General features: G+C 42.2%; 1 protein-coding gene across 1 annotated transcript in view; it reads right to left on the bottom strand.

Annotated features, from left to right (window-relative positions):
• The window catches only part of Lrmda (leucine rich melanocyte differentiation associated), a 1000424-nt gene extending 984657 nt beyond the window's left edge, over positions 1–15767 (bottom strand). Inside the window, exons 1-2 of the mRNA XM_026390217.1 lie at positions 15694–15767; positions 9299–9399 (exon numbers count right to left, since the gene is read on the bottom strand). Of these exons, the coding sequence (XP_026246002.1) occupies positions 9299–9399; positions 15694–15723 (131 nt within the window). The 5' untranslated portion in view covers positions 15724–15767. The remainder of the gene's footprint in view (positions 1–9298; positions 9400–15693) is intronic.
• Between the last annotated feature and the right edge of the window lie 453 nt (positions 15768–16220).

The following is a 16220-nucleotide window of genomic DNA, read 5'->3' as shown; positions in this document are numbered from 1 at the left end:
GGGAGGAGGGAGAGAAGGGAAAGGAAAGAGAAAAATACTACAGACTGAAGTGAAGCAAATTATATTCCACGCTTGTATGATTATGTCGAAATGAACCCCTATATTTTGTATAACTAAAATGCACTAATAAAAATAGTAATAGAAAACAAAAAGAAAGCATGGTTGTATGTCCTTAAAGAAGCTGTGATGGTATGCCAGGTGTCCACTTCTGCATGCAGCCACGGGGAGAAGGTAGACCCTCTGATCTTCACTGGAACTGCACAAATCTCCCAGTCCTTTCCCCTCATCCTGGCCAAAGCCGGGGAAGCAACAAGCAAGCTCCCACCTAAGAAATTTTCTCCTAAGCAATTCCCCAACCAGTGCACTTATAGAGTGATGCTAAATAAGATGCGACTGCAAATAATTTAATTTTTAAAATGTAAGCTTCCTGTTGCCATAGATCAATTAAACCCTCTCACTTTTATTGCCAGATTGACATGGGCATATTTATCACTGCCACAGGAGCTCTGCTCTACCCGCTGTGTTCAACAAGCTAAGCAGGCAACCCACTCAAAGCATTCGGGGTCCTTGAGGGACAGGAATGGGACCACCAGGGAGGATTTTTCCCTGCCCCAAACAGGGAGAGGAAAAAACTTAAATTGGAACAACTCATGAAAAAGCTCTCTTTGGGCTGAACATGGCGGTGCATTCCTGTAATCCCAGCCACTTGGGAGGCTGAGGCAGGAGGAATGCAAGTTCAAGGACAGTCCTGGCAATTTAGTGAAATCCTGCCTCAAAATGTAATTTAAAACGGGGTGGAGATGTGGCTTAGTGGTTGAGTGCCTCTGCTTTCACTCCCTAGCAGTGGGTGGAGAGGACTCTCTTTGCCTTGAGCAAATCAAAGGATTCTGTTTGTTCATCTGCAAAGTAAAGGCAAAATATGAAGAAGCTCAAGCAAGAATTCAACCAATGGACTTCATGTACTCTTGGTAGCAGAAACAGACATAATCTTTCTAAAGGGAAATTTGACACATGTAGGAAAGCCCCCCTGACAATTTTGTCTCTAGGAATTTATCCAAAGCAACCAAGACATACTCATCAATGAGTACTCCAAAGATATTTACAACAGAGTCATTTATAACAGTAAAAATCTAGAAACAACCACATGTCCAATACTAAGAAATAACTTAGACACCATTAAAAATTGTGAGCAGTATGAGCAGTATTTATGAAGATGGAAAAATGCTTCCAACAGTGTGAACAAGAGCATTGATTTTTTTTTAAAGGCAGTAAAAAAGACTAAGAAGGCGTCACAATTTTAACAATGGTGATTTCTGGCTGGTAAAATTATCAGTGATTTCAAAACACAACTGTTTCCTTTATAACTTTCTATATTTTCAAATATTTCTATATTTATTATTGCTGCTTTTACATAAGAAAAATTATCTTCCAACATAAAGATCTTAAATATAATTTCATGAAGATATAGACATTAGATCATGGACATTCATGCACTCAGATTCAAGGGGCAAAAGGTCACTCCTTCTGGATGTAACCTGATTAACTTCCTAAATCCTCTATCCTCATTTCAGGATGGATGGCAGGATCCCAATTCTGGGAATTTTTGTACAAAATTTTGTACAAAAAGCTTGTCCCAGTCAATGTAGCTAACCTTGTTCCCACTTAATCACAACAGGAAGAATCAGATCCAGGCTGAAACATCAGAGGAGAGGGATGTTCAGACCTCCAAAGGGAGACTGAGTTTTTATCTGGGCCTGTTTTTTTACTTCCCTTTCCAACTTCCAACCTGACATTAATTCCAGGGACTTTAATCCCCCCGAGAGAGTCATCTAAACAATACAACTTGAAAGTTCTGACCTTCTGCATGGGGAGGTAAACAGTTTATTACTGGACAATCCAACTGAGACAGAGGTGGATTCATCAATGTTAATGCAGAAGACTCTGAGACGTAATAGGAAGGAAGAAAAAAATCAGATGGTAATTTCAAACAAAAGTTCTGAGCTTATAAATCCATAACTACCCTTCCTGTCAGAATGAGCAGATAGTCACAGAAGAATCAGCAGAACCAACACTATTACAGATGAGATCAACATTAAGGATGGTGTATGGCTAAGAATGAATGACAAGACAATAAAGAAGGATGGTTTTGGGGCCTGGTGGTAAAGTAAATACAAATGTGAGCTTATGAGAAGAAATTCACCTGAACAGAGTAATAATAATCAGGGCCATTAAGTAAGTCATTAAAAACCACCCAACAAAGAAGAGCCCTAGACCTAATTCTTCACTAGTGAATACTACCAAACATTGAAAGAATTAACATCAACTCTTCTTGGACTTCTTCAAAATAATAGTAGAGGAGGGAACACTTCCAAACTCATTTTACAAAGTGAGCATTAATTACCCTGACACCAAAGCCAGACAAGGACCAATAAGAAAATAAAATTAAAGGCCAATATCCCTGATGCACACAGATGCAAAATTTTCAACAATTCTAGCAAACCAAATTCAACATCACATTAAAGCTGGGCCCAGAAGCTCGTGCCTATAATCTCAGATACTTGGGAGGCTGAAGCAGGAGGATCACAAGTTCAAATCCAGACTGGAAAACTAAGGGAGACCCTATATCAAAAGTAGAAAATTTAAAAAGGGTCATGGATATAGCTCAGAGCAGAGTACTCCTGGATTCAATCCCCAGCACCACAAAAAATAAATAGATAAAAATTTTAAAAACCCAACACACTAAAAGGATACTATACCATGGGACACAAGGATAAGTTCAATATACACAAATCAATAAATGTGGCACACCACATAAACAGAATAAAGATAAAAATCATATGATCATCTCGATAGAGGCAGGAAAAGCATTCAACAAAATCCAACATGCTTTCATGATAAAAAAAAAAAAAACTCTCAACAAATTAGGTACAGAGGAATGTACTTCAACAGAATAAAGGCCACAGCAAACATCACACACTCAATGGTGATAAACTGAAAGTTTTTCCTCTAAGACCAGGAATAACACAAGGATGCCCACTCTTATTATTTTCTTTCAGTATAGTACTAGAAATCCCAACCAGAGCAATAGGTAAGAAATAAAAAGCATCCAAATCAGAAAAGAAAAAGTAAAATTGTCTCTGTTTGCAGATCTCATGATGATACATATAGAAAACCATAGAGATTCTACCAAAAAAATTAAAACTAAAAAAATTGAGTAAAATTACAGGATAACAAATCAAGATATAAAAACCCAGTTACATTCCTTCTAACAATAAATAAATAAATATCCAAAAGAGAGATTGAGAAAACAATCCCATTTACAACAGAATCAACAATAAAATACTTAGAAATAAATTTAACCAAGGAAATGAAATATATGTATTGAAAATTATGAAACATTGAGGAAAGAAATTTTAAAAGGCACAAATAAATGAAAAGCGATCCTGTGTTTATGGATTGAAAGACTTAATATTGTTAAAAGGTCCTCACTACCTCATGTGATCAACAGACTCAATGAGCCATCCCTATCAAAATTCCAATGGCATTTTTTTTTCACAAAAACTGGTTTGACCACAAAAGACTCATATAGCCAAAGCAATCTTAAGCAAAAAGAACACAGCTGAAGACATCATACTACCTAATTTCAAAACATACTACAAAGAAAAACAATATAGTACTGGCACAAAACAGACACATGTACAGGACATCCACATGTACAAGAATGAAATTAGATCCTTATCTTTTATTATATAAAGAAAAAACAAGTCAAAGTGAATTAAAGACTTAAATGTAAGACTTAAAACTATAAAATCACTAGAAGAGAAATAGTGCCTTGATATTGGTTTGGGCAATTATTTTTTTCGATATGGCACCAATAGCACTGGGAACAAAAGCAAAAATAAATAAAGGGGATTACAGAAGCTAAATAGCTTCTTCACAGCAAAGGAAATAATGATCAGACAACCTATGAAATGGGAAAAATATTTGCAAACCATATATGTTAGTCAGTTTTGCATTACTATAACAAAAAACCTGAGATGATCAACTTAAAAAGAGGAAAGTTTTACCCTGGCTCACAGTTTCGGAGGTTTCAGTCCATGGTCATTTGGCCCTGTTGCTTTTGGGCCTGTGGGGAGGCAGTACCTCATGGCAGGAGCATATGACCAAAAAGGCCTATTCACCTCAAAAAAGAGAGAGACTAATACCTCATGCTGAGGGCCATTGCCAAGTAGGAATGACGCATCGAAATTTCCTTGCCAGCATACCCCATGTTAAATGGACTTGCCTTGAAAATTTGCTGTGACATTGCATATGTCTTTGAGAAAGGTACCCTGCTCAAGGACCAGGGTGGATCCAGGTTTAAGGTGTATCCTGCAGGTTTTAGGAAGTATCCCGGTTTAGGATAATTTGGGTTTAAGGCGTTCCCGGTTTAAGAAAATCTGGGTTTTAGGAAAGTTCCAGGTTGAAGGTTATTCCTGCTGGGAATGGGGCATTCCTGCTGCCTGAGTTCCCGTTGAGTTCTCGTGGAATTCAGAAAGTAATTTGAGACGTGAATTGGGCGGCAGAACATGGATTTCCAGAGAACATGTTTGTACAGGGCCGGTGTGAGTTCGGGAATAAAGTATTGCTGTTTGAATCTACAAGGTGTGAGTGGCTCGTGATCTTGTGCCCAGCCAAGACTGCGGCAACCTCATAATCCCCTTCAAAGGTACACCTCCAATGACCTAAGACCTCCCACTAGGTCCCAGCTCTAAGGGTTTCACCACCTCCCAATAGCACCATAGAACTAGTGACCAAGCCTCTAACACCTAGGCCTTTGGAGGACACTTCTACAAACCATATCATCATACATCTAAGAGGTTAATATCCAAAATATATAAGGAACTCAACTCAATGGCAAGAAAAGAAATAACCTCATTTTAAAATGAACAAAGATCCTCAATGGACACTTCTCAAAAGAAAATGTATAACCAGATGTGATAGTGAACACTGGTAATCCCAGCAACTGAGGACGCTGAGGCAGGAAGATCACAAGTTCAAGGCCAGCCTCAGCAATTTAGTGAGATCCACAGCAACTTAGCAAGATTCTGTCTCAAAATAAAAAATAAAAAAAGCTGGGGAGGTGACTCAGTGGAAAAGTACCCCTGGGTTCAATCCCCAGTACCAAAAGAAGAAGGATAAATGGCCAGTAGACATATGATGAAAAAAATCACTATTCATCAGGGAAATACCAGTCTAAACAACAATGAGATATCATCTCTCACCTGTTAAATGGCTATTATCAAAAGACAACAGTGCTGACCAAGATGTGGAGAAAAGGGAACCTTCACACACTAGGGGTGGAATGCAAATTGAGATAGTCACTGTGGAAAACAGTTTGGAGGTTCTTCAAAAAATAAAACAATCATATGACCCAGAAAGCCCACACCTGAGAATAAATCAAATGAAATTAAAGCAGCATGCCAAAGAGCCATCTGCATTCCCATGATCGTCGTTGCAGCACTATTGACAGTAGCCAAGATGTGGAATCAACCTAAGTGTCCACTGACAAGTGAATGGATTTAAGAAAAAAAAAAAGTGAAACTGACAAACACAATGGAATATTACTCACCATAAAAAATAAGGAAATCCTGTCATTTTCAACAATATGGATGAGCCTGGAGGACATTATTCTAAGTGAAACAAAACAGGCACAGAGAGACACTGCATCATCTCATTTACATATAGAATCTAAAAAGTCAGACTCACAGAAACAAAGAATAGAATGGTGGTTGGCAAAGGGCTGGTAGGTGGGGGAAATGAAGAGATGTTGGTCAAAAAGAAAAATATTCAGTTATGCAAGATGAATAAGTTCTAGAGAAGAATGAAATTTGACTCTTTATCTCAAGCCATATATAAAAATACACTCATAAAAAATGATACAAAAAAATACACTCAAAATGGATTAAACACTTTCATACAACAGACGGCAGGCTGACTATGCTTAATGTTGCTGTAGTGTACACTTGAAATTTGCTAAGACAGTGGATCTTCTGTTTCACCATTATAAAAAGGTAGCTAGGTGAAGTGACATGTATGTAAATTAGCTTTATTGTGGTAATCACCTAAGTATACGACTATGAAAACATCTAACCACAAATATGTACATTTTTTAATTGTCAATTATGCCTCAATAAAGTTGGAAAAAAGAAATTCACATGTTAATATCTGTTTGGACCATCTCTGGAATACTACACAAAAATTAAGTAACAATAGTGAAAAGTTCAGAGCAAAAGTGTGAGGCTAAAGGACACAGATGTGGAGGAGACTCTTGTCTCTCTCTTTGTATGTTTGATCTTTGTAAAGGCACTGCCATGTGTAGGTTTGAATTATTCAAAAAATGAATAAATAGAACCCTTTGCCTAAAAAAATTGTGACCTAATACACAAACAGACTGCAACTAATCTTGCAATCCAAGGAAGAATTTTATTGCTCTGTTTTAGGTCATACTCTGACATGATTTGGGATGTCAAAAGGAAAACTGCAGAGACTTTCTTAAAAGGAGAGGAGAGAGTTAATTTTTCTGTATATACAAAAGTGAAAAGAGTTTTGTGTTTCTCAGGGCAGCTCTGGAAATACAGTAAATAACATGGGAGAGAAAAGCACTTGGTCATTTGCAGAAGGCCTAACCCTAAATGAGCAGGGCCGGCAAGGAGTACCCAAAAGATTCCCAGGAACAGTGCTATCCCAATGTGTCTCCTGCTGTATGCTACAATGTCCACCACCAACCCTTTCACATACGCACTACACCGTGAGCTGGCATAATACATAATAACATTATGTCTGGCTTCAGAGAAGAGCGGGTGTCCCTAGTGGAGCCAAGCAGGCTGCCAAAGGAGAACCATAGACAAGAAGTGAAGAGATAATCAGAACTGATGATATGGTAAATCTGGGTGCAGTTTAGATTGACTGGGAAATATGCTCCTCTTTAATCCCATGATCATGGCAGGGGGCGGGTCTAGGAGGAAACTTTCTACAGAATATGGGGTGCAGATTTCCAGTATTTCATTTTGATATGATGATCCCTGAAGCCTACCAGGCTTGGGTCATTTATTACACACCCACTTACTTGGAAAGCTTGATGATCTCCTATCTCTTCCCTACTCTCCATTCTCCCCTCTTCCTTTTTAAGGGGAGCAGTTAAGCATCTAAAACATCTTAAATTCTGATCTAGATGAAGGCAAAGATGGACTGTAACCAGAGTACATTCACATCTTCCTCTGACACCATGAAGAATAGTGCCATCGCCCTTGCCCCGTAGTTAGGTAAATAAAGAAGGGTAAAGATGATCCCAACCAAGCATACCGGAATCAAGTCAGTGTGCTTCTCTCCACTCTGGTCTGTAACTCCCTCCTAAAGAAACTCTTCCTGAACCTTGGGCCTCACCCCTCCATTGTGCAACCCTGCCCAAACCCAGCTACAGCCCAGTGCAGAGAAGACACCCCAAGAACAGCTCCTGAGCAGCCTCAAATTCAGCACTACAGAAAATTCTCTCCCCTCATCAAAGGAGAATATGTGTTTACTATTCTTCCACTGAATCCACTATACAGACCTCCCCCTGGTAAATTTTCCTGCATACAGGATCCATCTTTTCCTACGATAAGGACAGATCCAGCTCTGCAGAGTTAAGAGTCCCTTCTCCCCAAATGCACACACTTTTCAAGGTTTCAGCCTCTTCTCTGCCAAAGGCAGGCAGGGCCCCAGGCACGACAAAGATATCTATCTCCTCAGATCTGATAGCCCAGTCCCATGGCCTGTTTCCACTGACACTCCCTCACAGGGCCCAGCCTCCCCAGAAGCACAACCAGGCTTCCACCAGTCACTCCCCAAGACAACCACAGCCCCAAGTCCTGATGTCCTGAGGCCCTGGAGGCCAGTCCCAGAAAAGGCACTCCTGCACCAGCAAAGGAACCTTTTGTCTGAACCCAGGTCAGGGGAGCTATTCAGAGTGCACACATGCCAAGATTCACACAAGTGTCAGACATATCCCACTCTGGGATGTGCACACTGTCCCTTCTCTGGGTACTGGGACCAGAAAATATCCTACGTTTCTCTAGGATCTGCCTTAGTTTGGCTCCCTATGGTCACCACTTTCCACATCTCCCCACAGACATGCAAACCCTGGGAGTCAGGGAAAGAACACATGGCAGCCATGCTCTTCCCACCACCAACCTTCTTAGAGACGACGCTCAGTGGGTCTCAGTGCTCCAGGGCACCAGCTAGAACTCTGCTGATGAAGCTCACATTCTCCTCTACCCACTGCTGCCTTAATGCTCAATTTTTTGTCCATTTCCCCCAAATTCTTAAGTCACAAGTATCTGGACTCCAAGTTTGGGAGTGAAAAGAATCCAAGGCTGAAAGCAGGATAGTGCCTGAGCTCCAGAGTGGGATTCAGGCTCCTCACGCCTCCTTCTACCCCAAGAGTTTGTCCTAGACAGAGGACAACACTGAACTCAATGATGGCATTTAGAGGAAAAGCCCTGAGTGGAACCAGCCGGGAAAAGCCACCATCCTGACCCTGCTCATTTATCCCACTGATACGTGCCTTTCAAGTACCGCCGACTCCCCCAGCCCCCCAGGTCCCAGTCATAAACCATAACCTTTTAGGACAAAATGAAATAACTGTGTTCTCCATTAAAATAACATACAAGATCACACTTACCTTTTGCCAAGATTGGAACAGTTGTTAGAGGATTTCCTTCCCTCCCACCCACCCCATACCAACAGTGTCTGATTCCTTTGAAACACCATCTGGGAGAAATCATAATCACAAATATTTAAAGCTCTAATTCATAAAAAGTAAAAGAAAGAAAACATACACATGCACAGGCCCTACCTATGATTTGGCAAATGCCTAAGAAGGCAGAGTTATCCAAGACAGCACACCTAAATGCCCCCAAAACTCTTGCTGGCTCCATCTCATTCCTTCCCTAAGAGTATTCTGACTCATCTACATAGGCGGCAGTGAGAAAGGGAAAGAACAAAGTGACAACGTGACGGCCTCCCGTGGAAATTCAGGTGACATAGATGATGCTCCAACACTTGATGCTCCTCCAGCGACACAAAAAGACAAGCCAACAAATCATTTGAAGTGGAGTCAAACTTTTGGGTTTTGATTCCATGTGGCTCAGGACCCTGCACTAAATAAAAGAACACTCTGTACAGAGCTGGAACCTTTGACTTCCATCTGCTGGCCCATGAGTTCCCAGGGGAACTGGGCCTCCCAAGGCTGGGCCTGCATCCTGTGAAGGTTACATACCTCAGAAGGTTGAAGCTCAGATCCAGCCTCTTTGCAAAATGTCCACAGTCCCTGCCAAGGTGTTCTGGAATTTCTCTGCAGTCCTGGCCTATGTAGGACACCTGGAAATCAAATGGAACAGAAACAATGTGGCAAACGGAAATTACCCAGCTACTCACAGCCCTGAGTCATTGATCTGATGATTGCTTCCGCAACTTTAAACCTTTAAACGCATGCTCCTCACACACAAAAGAGCTACACTGTGACTGTTTTCCTGATCAAATAAGCTTCAGGGGCTTCAGGGATTCTGCCAACAGCTCCCCTTTCCTGAAACAGCTAGTGTGATGGAGACTAATCCTGGCACAATGGAAATTAGACTAAAATTGGCCAGATTCAGGTGTCCAAAGAAACCCCAATGTCAGAGCACACTAATAGAATCCTAACAATCAGCCTCTCACTCCGGGGTCTTTCCAACAACTGGCCCTATGGCTCTCCTTTTGTCTCTCCTACACTTTCCCCTCCCAGTCACCCTGTAATGCACATGGCCTCAGAAAAGGACGCAGCCGATACACTCACTGGCCTTCAACCCTCAGGATGCTAGAACAATAGAGTTAGTTAAGCAAACCTCCCCAGACTGCCTATTCCATCCCATTACCATGAGTATAAAATGCCCTCCAATCTCCAAATGATACTTAAAAGGTGACAGGGTAATGACAGATGGCCAAGTCTCCAAGTCTCCCTCTTCCAGGGAGCCTCTTGCAATCAACCCCATTCAGCTGACAGAGCTGCCTCCTTAGTCATTTATTTTATTTTATTTTATTTATTTTAAATGCCTGGAAAGTGCTCACATATTACAAGACTGAACTGAAATTCAATCCCAGAACTTACAACTGTGAGAAGGTCTATTGGCTTTCTCATTACCCTAAATGCCCACTTTGGAAAACCCATTTTAAAGTTATCTTATAAATAACATTCTGGAGATAGGACTGGCAATTCCAAAATTGGAAAAATGAGCCCATGCATCAGAGATGGCCAAAGTACACCACCTTCAACTTCCAGGTAGAAATTCAGGCCTGTCTTGTAGCTATAGCCTTGATCCTTTCTCCCTACAAAACTACATTCTGTGCTTATGGACGAACATGTCTCAGAATGAGTTGGGGGGGGGGTACAAAAATATAGTGGCCATTTACATCTTCAGATACTAGATTAAACCACATTCATTACCAACATCCAACTATTAGCACTATAAAATAGAAACTTCACACGGTTCGACCTAATACAAACCACAGGACACCCTAGCACCTTCCATTTTTCAAGTTATCACTCATCCCTCTCCTAACTAATGGGGGTGAACCACTGACAATACAATAGCCTGTAGTCACTCTTTTTCTATTCATTCTCTTCCAGTAACTTCACTCCAGGAGGAAAGAAAATGGGGAGAATGCATAGAAAAATAGCTGACTGAAATGAAATAATTTGACTCAGAAAGGTATAAGCTGAAAAATAAAGGGCTCTAGGTTCAATCTAGCAATCTCTCCCCTTACTACATGGGGCCCTTGTATAATACATTAAGTATAGATCCTTGTATAATACATTAAGTTCTGAGAAATCATATACCAAGGAGATATCAGAGATATAAGGCCCAAATCAATCTAGGGACTCCCTCAAAAGATTGACTTAGTCAGCAGATTCTTGTGCATTATAAGTTTGCGTTTACCCCCAGACCTATGGGGCTCATCCAAAAACCAATCCCACTCACCCTGGCCTGCACCACAGCATGTATATGTCATCATCACTCAAGAACTCTGAGTCAGGGAAGCTGAGACTTGAATAGAGACACTAACTCTTTCCTTATAGATTAGCCAAGGACTAAATCCAGTAGGGATCCAGCTTATCAAAACTTTTGTCTTTTATACCAGAAAATTAAGACTCCAAAGCCCTGATCAACCTGAGACAGCTTCTTAGTGACAAAGCCTAGAACAAGTTCTGCACCATGAATAAGGACTTCGAACTTGGGGAATCCCTACAATATGGATGTAAGTGTTCTTGATCAACAAATACCAATGTTGCCTCTACCATGATGTTTGGCTTCAAAATGAATCTTCCTAGCTGACAGGACCATCTGGAAGGCCCAAGGAGAATGCCAGAGCCTGGGAAAAGACAGGGATGTTTGCTCCCTTTTTCCTTCCCCTTCAGAAGAAACAGTAGTACCAAGGCCAGCTGTCACCAAGAAGCACTTGGATCACAAGTCTAACAACTTGTTTTAGTATATGGTCTTAACAGCACAACATTCTCGGAAAACAAAACACAACTTGCTCCCAATCCATAAAGACGAAAACCAAGTCTCTAAAATTTAGCATGAGAACCAACTTGATAAGCCATGCTTGGACTGCCCTGGTAGTTAGCTGGCAGCTTTTAGAGATGTCAGCTAAGCCAACCAGGCTGAAGGGCTCAAATCAGCTGGAAAAAGGCTTAAAAGCAGCAAGCAGTCATTGCCGAGCATTGCAACCAATGGCTAGAAGAGAGACTTGTTTAAGATGTGCTTCTGAGTGGAAGACCTCTCAGGACATAGGGAAACTTCCTAGTGCACAGGACCACCTAATGTAAGATACAAGGCCTGAAGAGCCAGACCAAAAATAATTTTCTTTTTCAGCAAGCAGGGATGTAGAAATTAGCAAGGTCTTTTTGTTTATATTGTTTTTGTTTGTTTGTAGGTACTAGGGATTGAACCCAGGGTTGCTTTACCACTGAAGCTTCATCCCCAGCCCTATTTAATTTTATAGTTTATTTTGAGACAGGGTCTCACTAAGTCACTTAGGGCCTAAGTTGCTGAGGCTGACCTTAAACTTGTGATCCTCCTGCCTCAGCCTCCTGAGTTGCTGGGACCATAGGCATGTGCCACCACGCCCAGCAGAAATTAATAGCTCTTAAATGGCATAGAAGCAAGAGTATATTCAGGACAAAAAGTCACTGCATTTAGTCAATTACCTTGACTCAGACTGAACTAGAACAAAGTTTTGAACTTTTAACTTTCCTACTTTATATAATTTGTACCCCTTCTACCTTGTGTGGAATAAGAGGACAGATCATTAACCGGCATTAACATCATTTGCAGGCAAATGAAAATATGTCAAGTTAAAGATCCCTGCAGAAAGGAACATCAGAGGGAAATGAGAGTGTCTGGGCGGGATTCCCACCCATGCACAAACTCAGCCCCTTCGTGGAAGCTGCAGAAAACCAAACTGCAAAGACTGCAAGTTTCTCTTGGCCTTTAGGACAGTCACTCCCAAGGCCTTTCCGGACATGATAGGTTTGTGAGTAGTCAGGTGGGGGGCGAGGGATGGTATTTTATGATGCCTATCCCTAGGCAAGGGTGGAGGATTTTCCATATTATATTTTAATTACCAGAGTCACTGTCACAGTAAAAACATCCCTAGGTACAAAATGTATAAGTCCCTGAGCTGCTACTTATTAGCTGTGTTATCTTGCATGAGTCACAACCTTGTGAAGTCTATTTCCTCTTTTGTAAATCATCCTAACACTAACTGCCCTAAAAGTAGTAAGGATAACATAATAACTCACCTTTATTAAATACCAACTATGTGCCCAGCGTCTCTTCAGTCCTCAAGAAACACCCTCCCTCATGAAATGTGGAAACTAATAATTTTTTTTAAAAAATGAAATGAAAATCAACTTAAGAAGAAACAGTCCCATGAATCACATATAATACCCAATTTAAGACACACAGCATTTTCATTGGGACCTAGCAATCACTAAGTAAATACAGCAGAATCAGACCACTGTCCCTATAGGAGAGATTGGTTATTTCCAATGTCTCTTGAGCACATGATTTCAGTGCCCAAATACCAAGTTTACATTTGTGTCCAAAATTGCATCAATACTACAATTTTAATTGTCATGCATTAGTGAAAATATAGGACTTTCTGAATATAAATGATGACTTCGAGTCAAGAGAAGCCAAATGAAGTCAGACCCATGTTGAAGAGAAAGATTTTACAAAAAAAAAAATGTGATGGAGGATGAGGACATCCTCAAGCACATGCGGTGACAGGCCTGTATAAAAGTGACAGGAGCTCTATAAAAGCAGCTGAGCCACAGTCAGCCCACAGTGGCATTGAGAGCCATGATCTAACTTCAACCACACGTCATCATCCATCACATTAAATGGTTTGTTATTGAGTTTTTCTTTATTTTCTTTATACTTAAACCATTGCTTTATTTTATTTGGGATTCATGGGTCTCTAAATGTTGAGAAAGTTACATCTGGCTTTATGTTTGTATATTTCGAGAACATTGCAATATACATGATACAGATACTATGGGCTCATGGGAAGTTTTATGGTTTCATTGTTATTTTGTTTTGTTCACCCTTTAAGAAGGATCTACCTGAGAATAGAATAGTGGTTTATTGAGACTGGACAGGTGAGGGGGGAGGGGTTAACAGGTACAGAGGTGCTGTGGATAAGAAAAATAACTTCTAATGTTCTGTAGCACAGTAGGGTACTATAATTGATAACAGTTGGTTGTGTGTTTCAAAACAGCTAGCTCTTCTGAAAACTCTTAAATAAATGATTTGTTTTAAGGTGATGAATATACCAATTACCCTCTTTTGGTCATTATGCATTATATACATGTATTGAAATACCACAGATATGTGTCAAAAATTTTTTTAAAAGAAGTCTCTACCAAAGTTTGAAAAGTAATATGCTACACATTAAAGTTGCTACCTCTAGTTATAAACTGGCAGGAGCAGACTATTACCAAATACTAAATCCACTGACCTGGGCAGTTTAAGAAATAGGGTACTAAACCCCAGGGGTATTTTCCAGTCCTCCCCAGACAGCTCCATTTTCTTAAAGCAGTCTCCAAAACCCCAAAATGTCTCAAGCACACTTCATTGGATACCCATTGAGCTGTCTGGAGTAGGCTAAAAACAGGGGGTGCAGGAAACATCAAGTTTGGCAAATGGGGGTAGAAAAAGGAAACAGAGGGACGGGAAAGATCACAGCCCCACTGACAAGTCCTCCATAAACTTGGAAGGAGCTTCAAGCAGAGATTCCGGGTTTCAAAATGTAGAGAAACCTAGGGTTTGGGGACAGAGACCTCTCATTTCTGAACTCTGGACTTTTCTCCAGCTCCCTAACAGACTATGAGCCTAACTAAGGACAGAGGCAGCAATCCCAGGCAACAACAAGGGGTAGGGGCAATGCAAAGAGACCATGGAGGGGCTAATTTCCAACAACACCTGGTGGTGCAGGGTGCATAGTAGGCACTGAATAAATAATGTGCAGAAATTGAAGAAATGACAGGATTCTAAAAATAAAGAAGAAAAAAATACAGGTAGCAACCAGTTTGGTGAAATGCACAACCAGCCTGTTAGAGCTGTAAAACCCCTTAGACCTCTAAAGAGAAATCGCTCCTTTTAGCCCAAAGTAATCTCAAAATCCAAAATGTGCCTGACACTGGCTGCCTTAGGCAACCCAAGGGGAGTGCTTCAAAAACTCAGAACTGCTTCTTCAGGTTGTGCGGAGAAAGGCGGGAAGTGGGAGGGCTGGCTTAATCAGAAAGTAGAGAAGAGGTTAAAGACAGAGACCTGGCTTTACCACCAGATACAAAACACCTGGTCGCAGCCAGGCTGAGTTCCTCCCTCCAGCAATGAATTAAAAACACCTGAGGCTTTACTACAGGGCTGAAAACACGTGAGCCCAGGTGTCTATCATTCAGGGTTGAAATTGGGAGTGTTCTTGTACCCCAGGAACACCTGTTAAGAAATCAGGGGTGCCAATAAAACTGTAGCGAACCCTGAGCTTCCGCCAGACTTGGATAAGGAGCCTACCTTAATAACAGAACCTAGTCAGCGCCCCCCCCCTCCAGATACATTATGATTTTCATTGTGACTTTGGTGGCCCTAGATATTTTGACTCCATGCCCCCTCTTTCCTCCATTTAAAATATATCAGTTAACTTCTGCATTGGTATAAAGATGAATACACTGTGATATGTTAAAACATTTTCTTTGACCAAAAGTTCTCTTTAAATTCGGATTATAAAGAAGAAAGTTAAACACTTTCAGTGGGCCCCCCAAAAGTACCGTGAGCCGCAGCACTGTGTGGAAAGGAGAAGTTAGTCCTGGGGGGCTGCTCAGTGGGACGCTAGGAACAGGGGGAGGTGGGAGGCTCGGGGCCCCTTCCCGCAGTGCCCGGGAGCGTGCCAGGGCCGAAAGAGCGGCCTGTCCTCAGCAGACTAGGGCAGGCTTGGGCACTTGACACGCATCACTTGCACGCGCGGCCATCTCGGGCGGGGGCGCTGTGAAGCCTTGGGGTACCCCGGCCCCGCGGTCCCTCCCCACACGGCCCATGTCCCGGGCAGGGGCGGGGCTCGCTCGGGCGGACTTACTTGAGTTCCACTGACCACGAGCCCAGCCATGACAGCCAAGACCCGGAGCGCGCGCAGCACTGAGCTCGGGCAGGCGGCGGGCGGCCGGAGCGCAGTTCCGCACTGGGCGGTCAGCTGACCCGGCGGAAGCCCGAGGCGCGGGCCGGGCGCGGGGAACTCTGCTCAGCCTAGCGCCGCCGCGCTCCGCTCAGACGGGCCCCCAGCAGGTGAGCCTCCGCAGCCCCCGGTGCGCTGCGACAGGTGGCCCGCTGCAAGCCGACCCCCGAGCCCCCAACGAGACAGGACTCCTTGACTTCCCTGTCCCGCCCCCGCCCAGGGCCCCTTCGCCCCAAGAGGTGTCCTCCAAAATTCCATGCCCAAAACTTTATTTCAATAATCAGGACCCAGTTTGAGGGTGGGGGTCCCAAACAGGGGCGCCCCAGTTGAGCCATTAGTCTGGAGCGCAAAGTCGGGCCTTTCCTAAATTTCACAATGTAGGTTGCATAACTGCCCTCAACTGTCTCTGGAGGAGGGGCTTCTTATCCCTC

This window comes from Urocitellus parryii, chromosome 5 (genome assembly GCF_045843805.1).
Source record: "Urocitellus parryii isolate mUroPar1 chromosome 5, mUroPar1.hap1, whole genome shotgun sequence".
Lineage (NCBI taxonomy): Eukaryota > Metazoa > Chordata > Mammalia > Rodentia > Sciuridae > Urocitellus > Urocitellus parryii.
The sequence above is the reverse complement of the archived record's forward strand: the minus strand, read 5'-3'. Positions and strand labels throughout refer to the sequence as shown.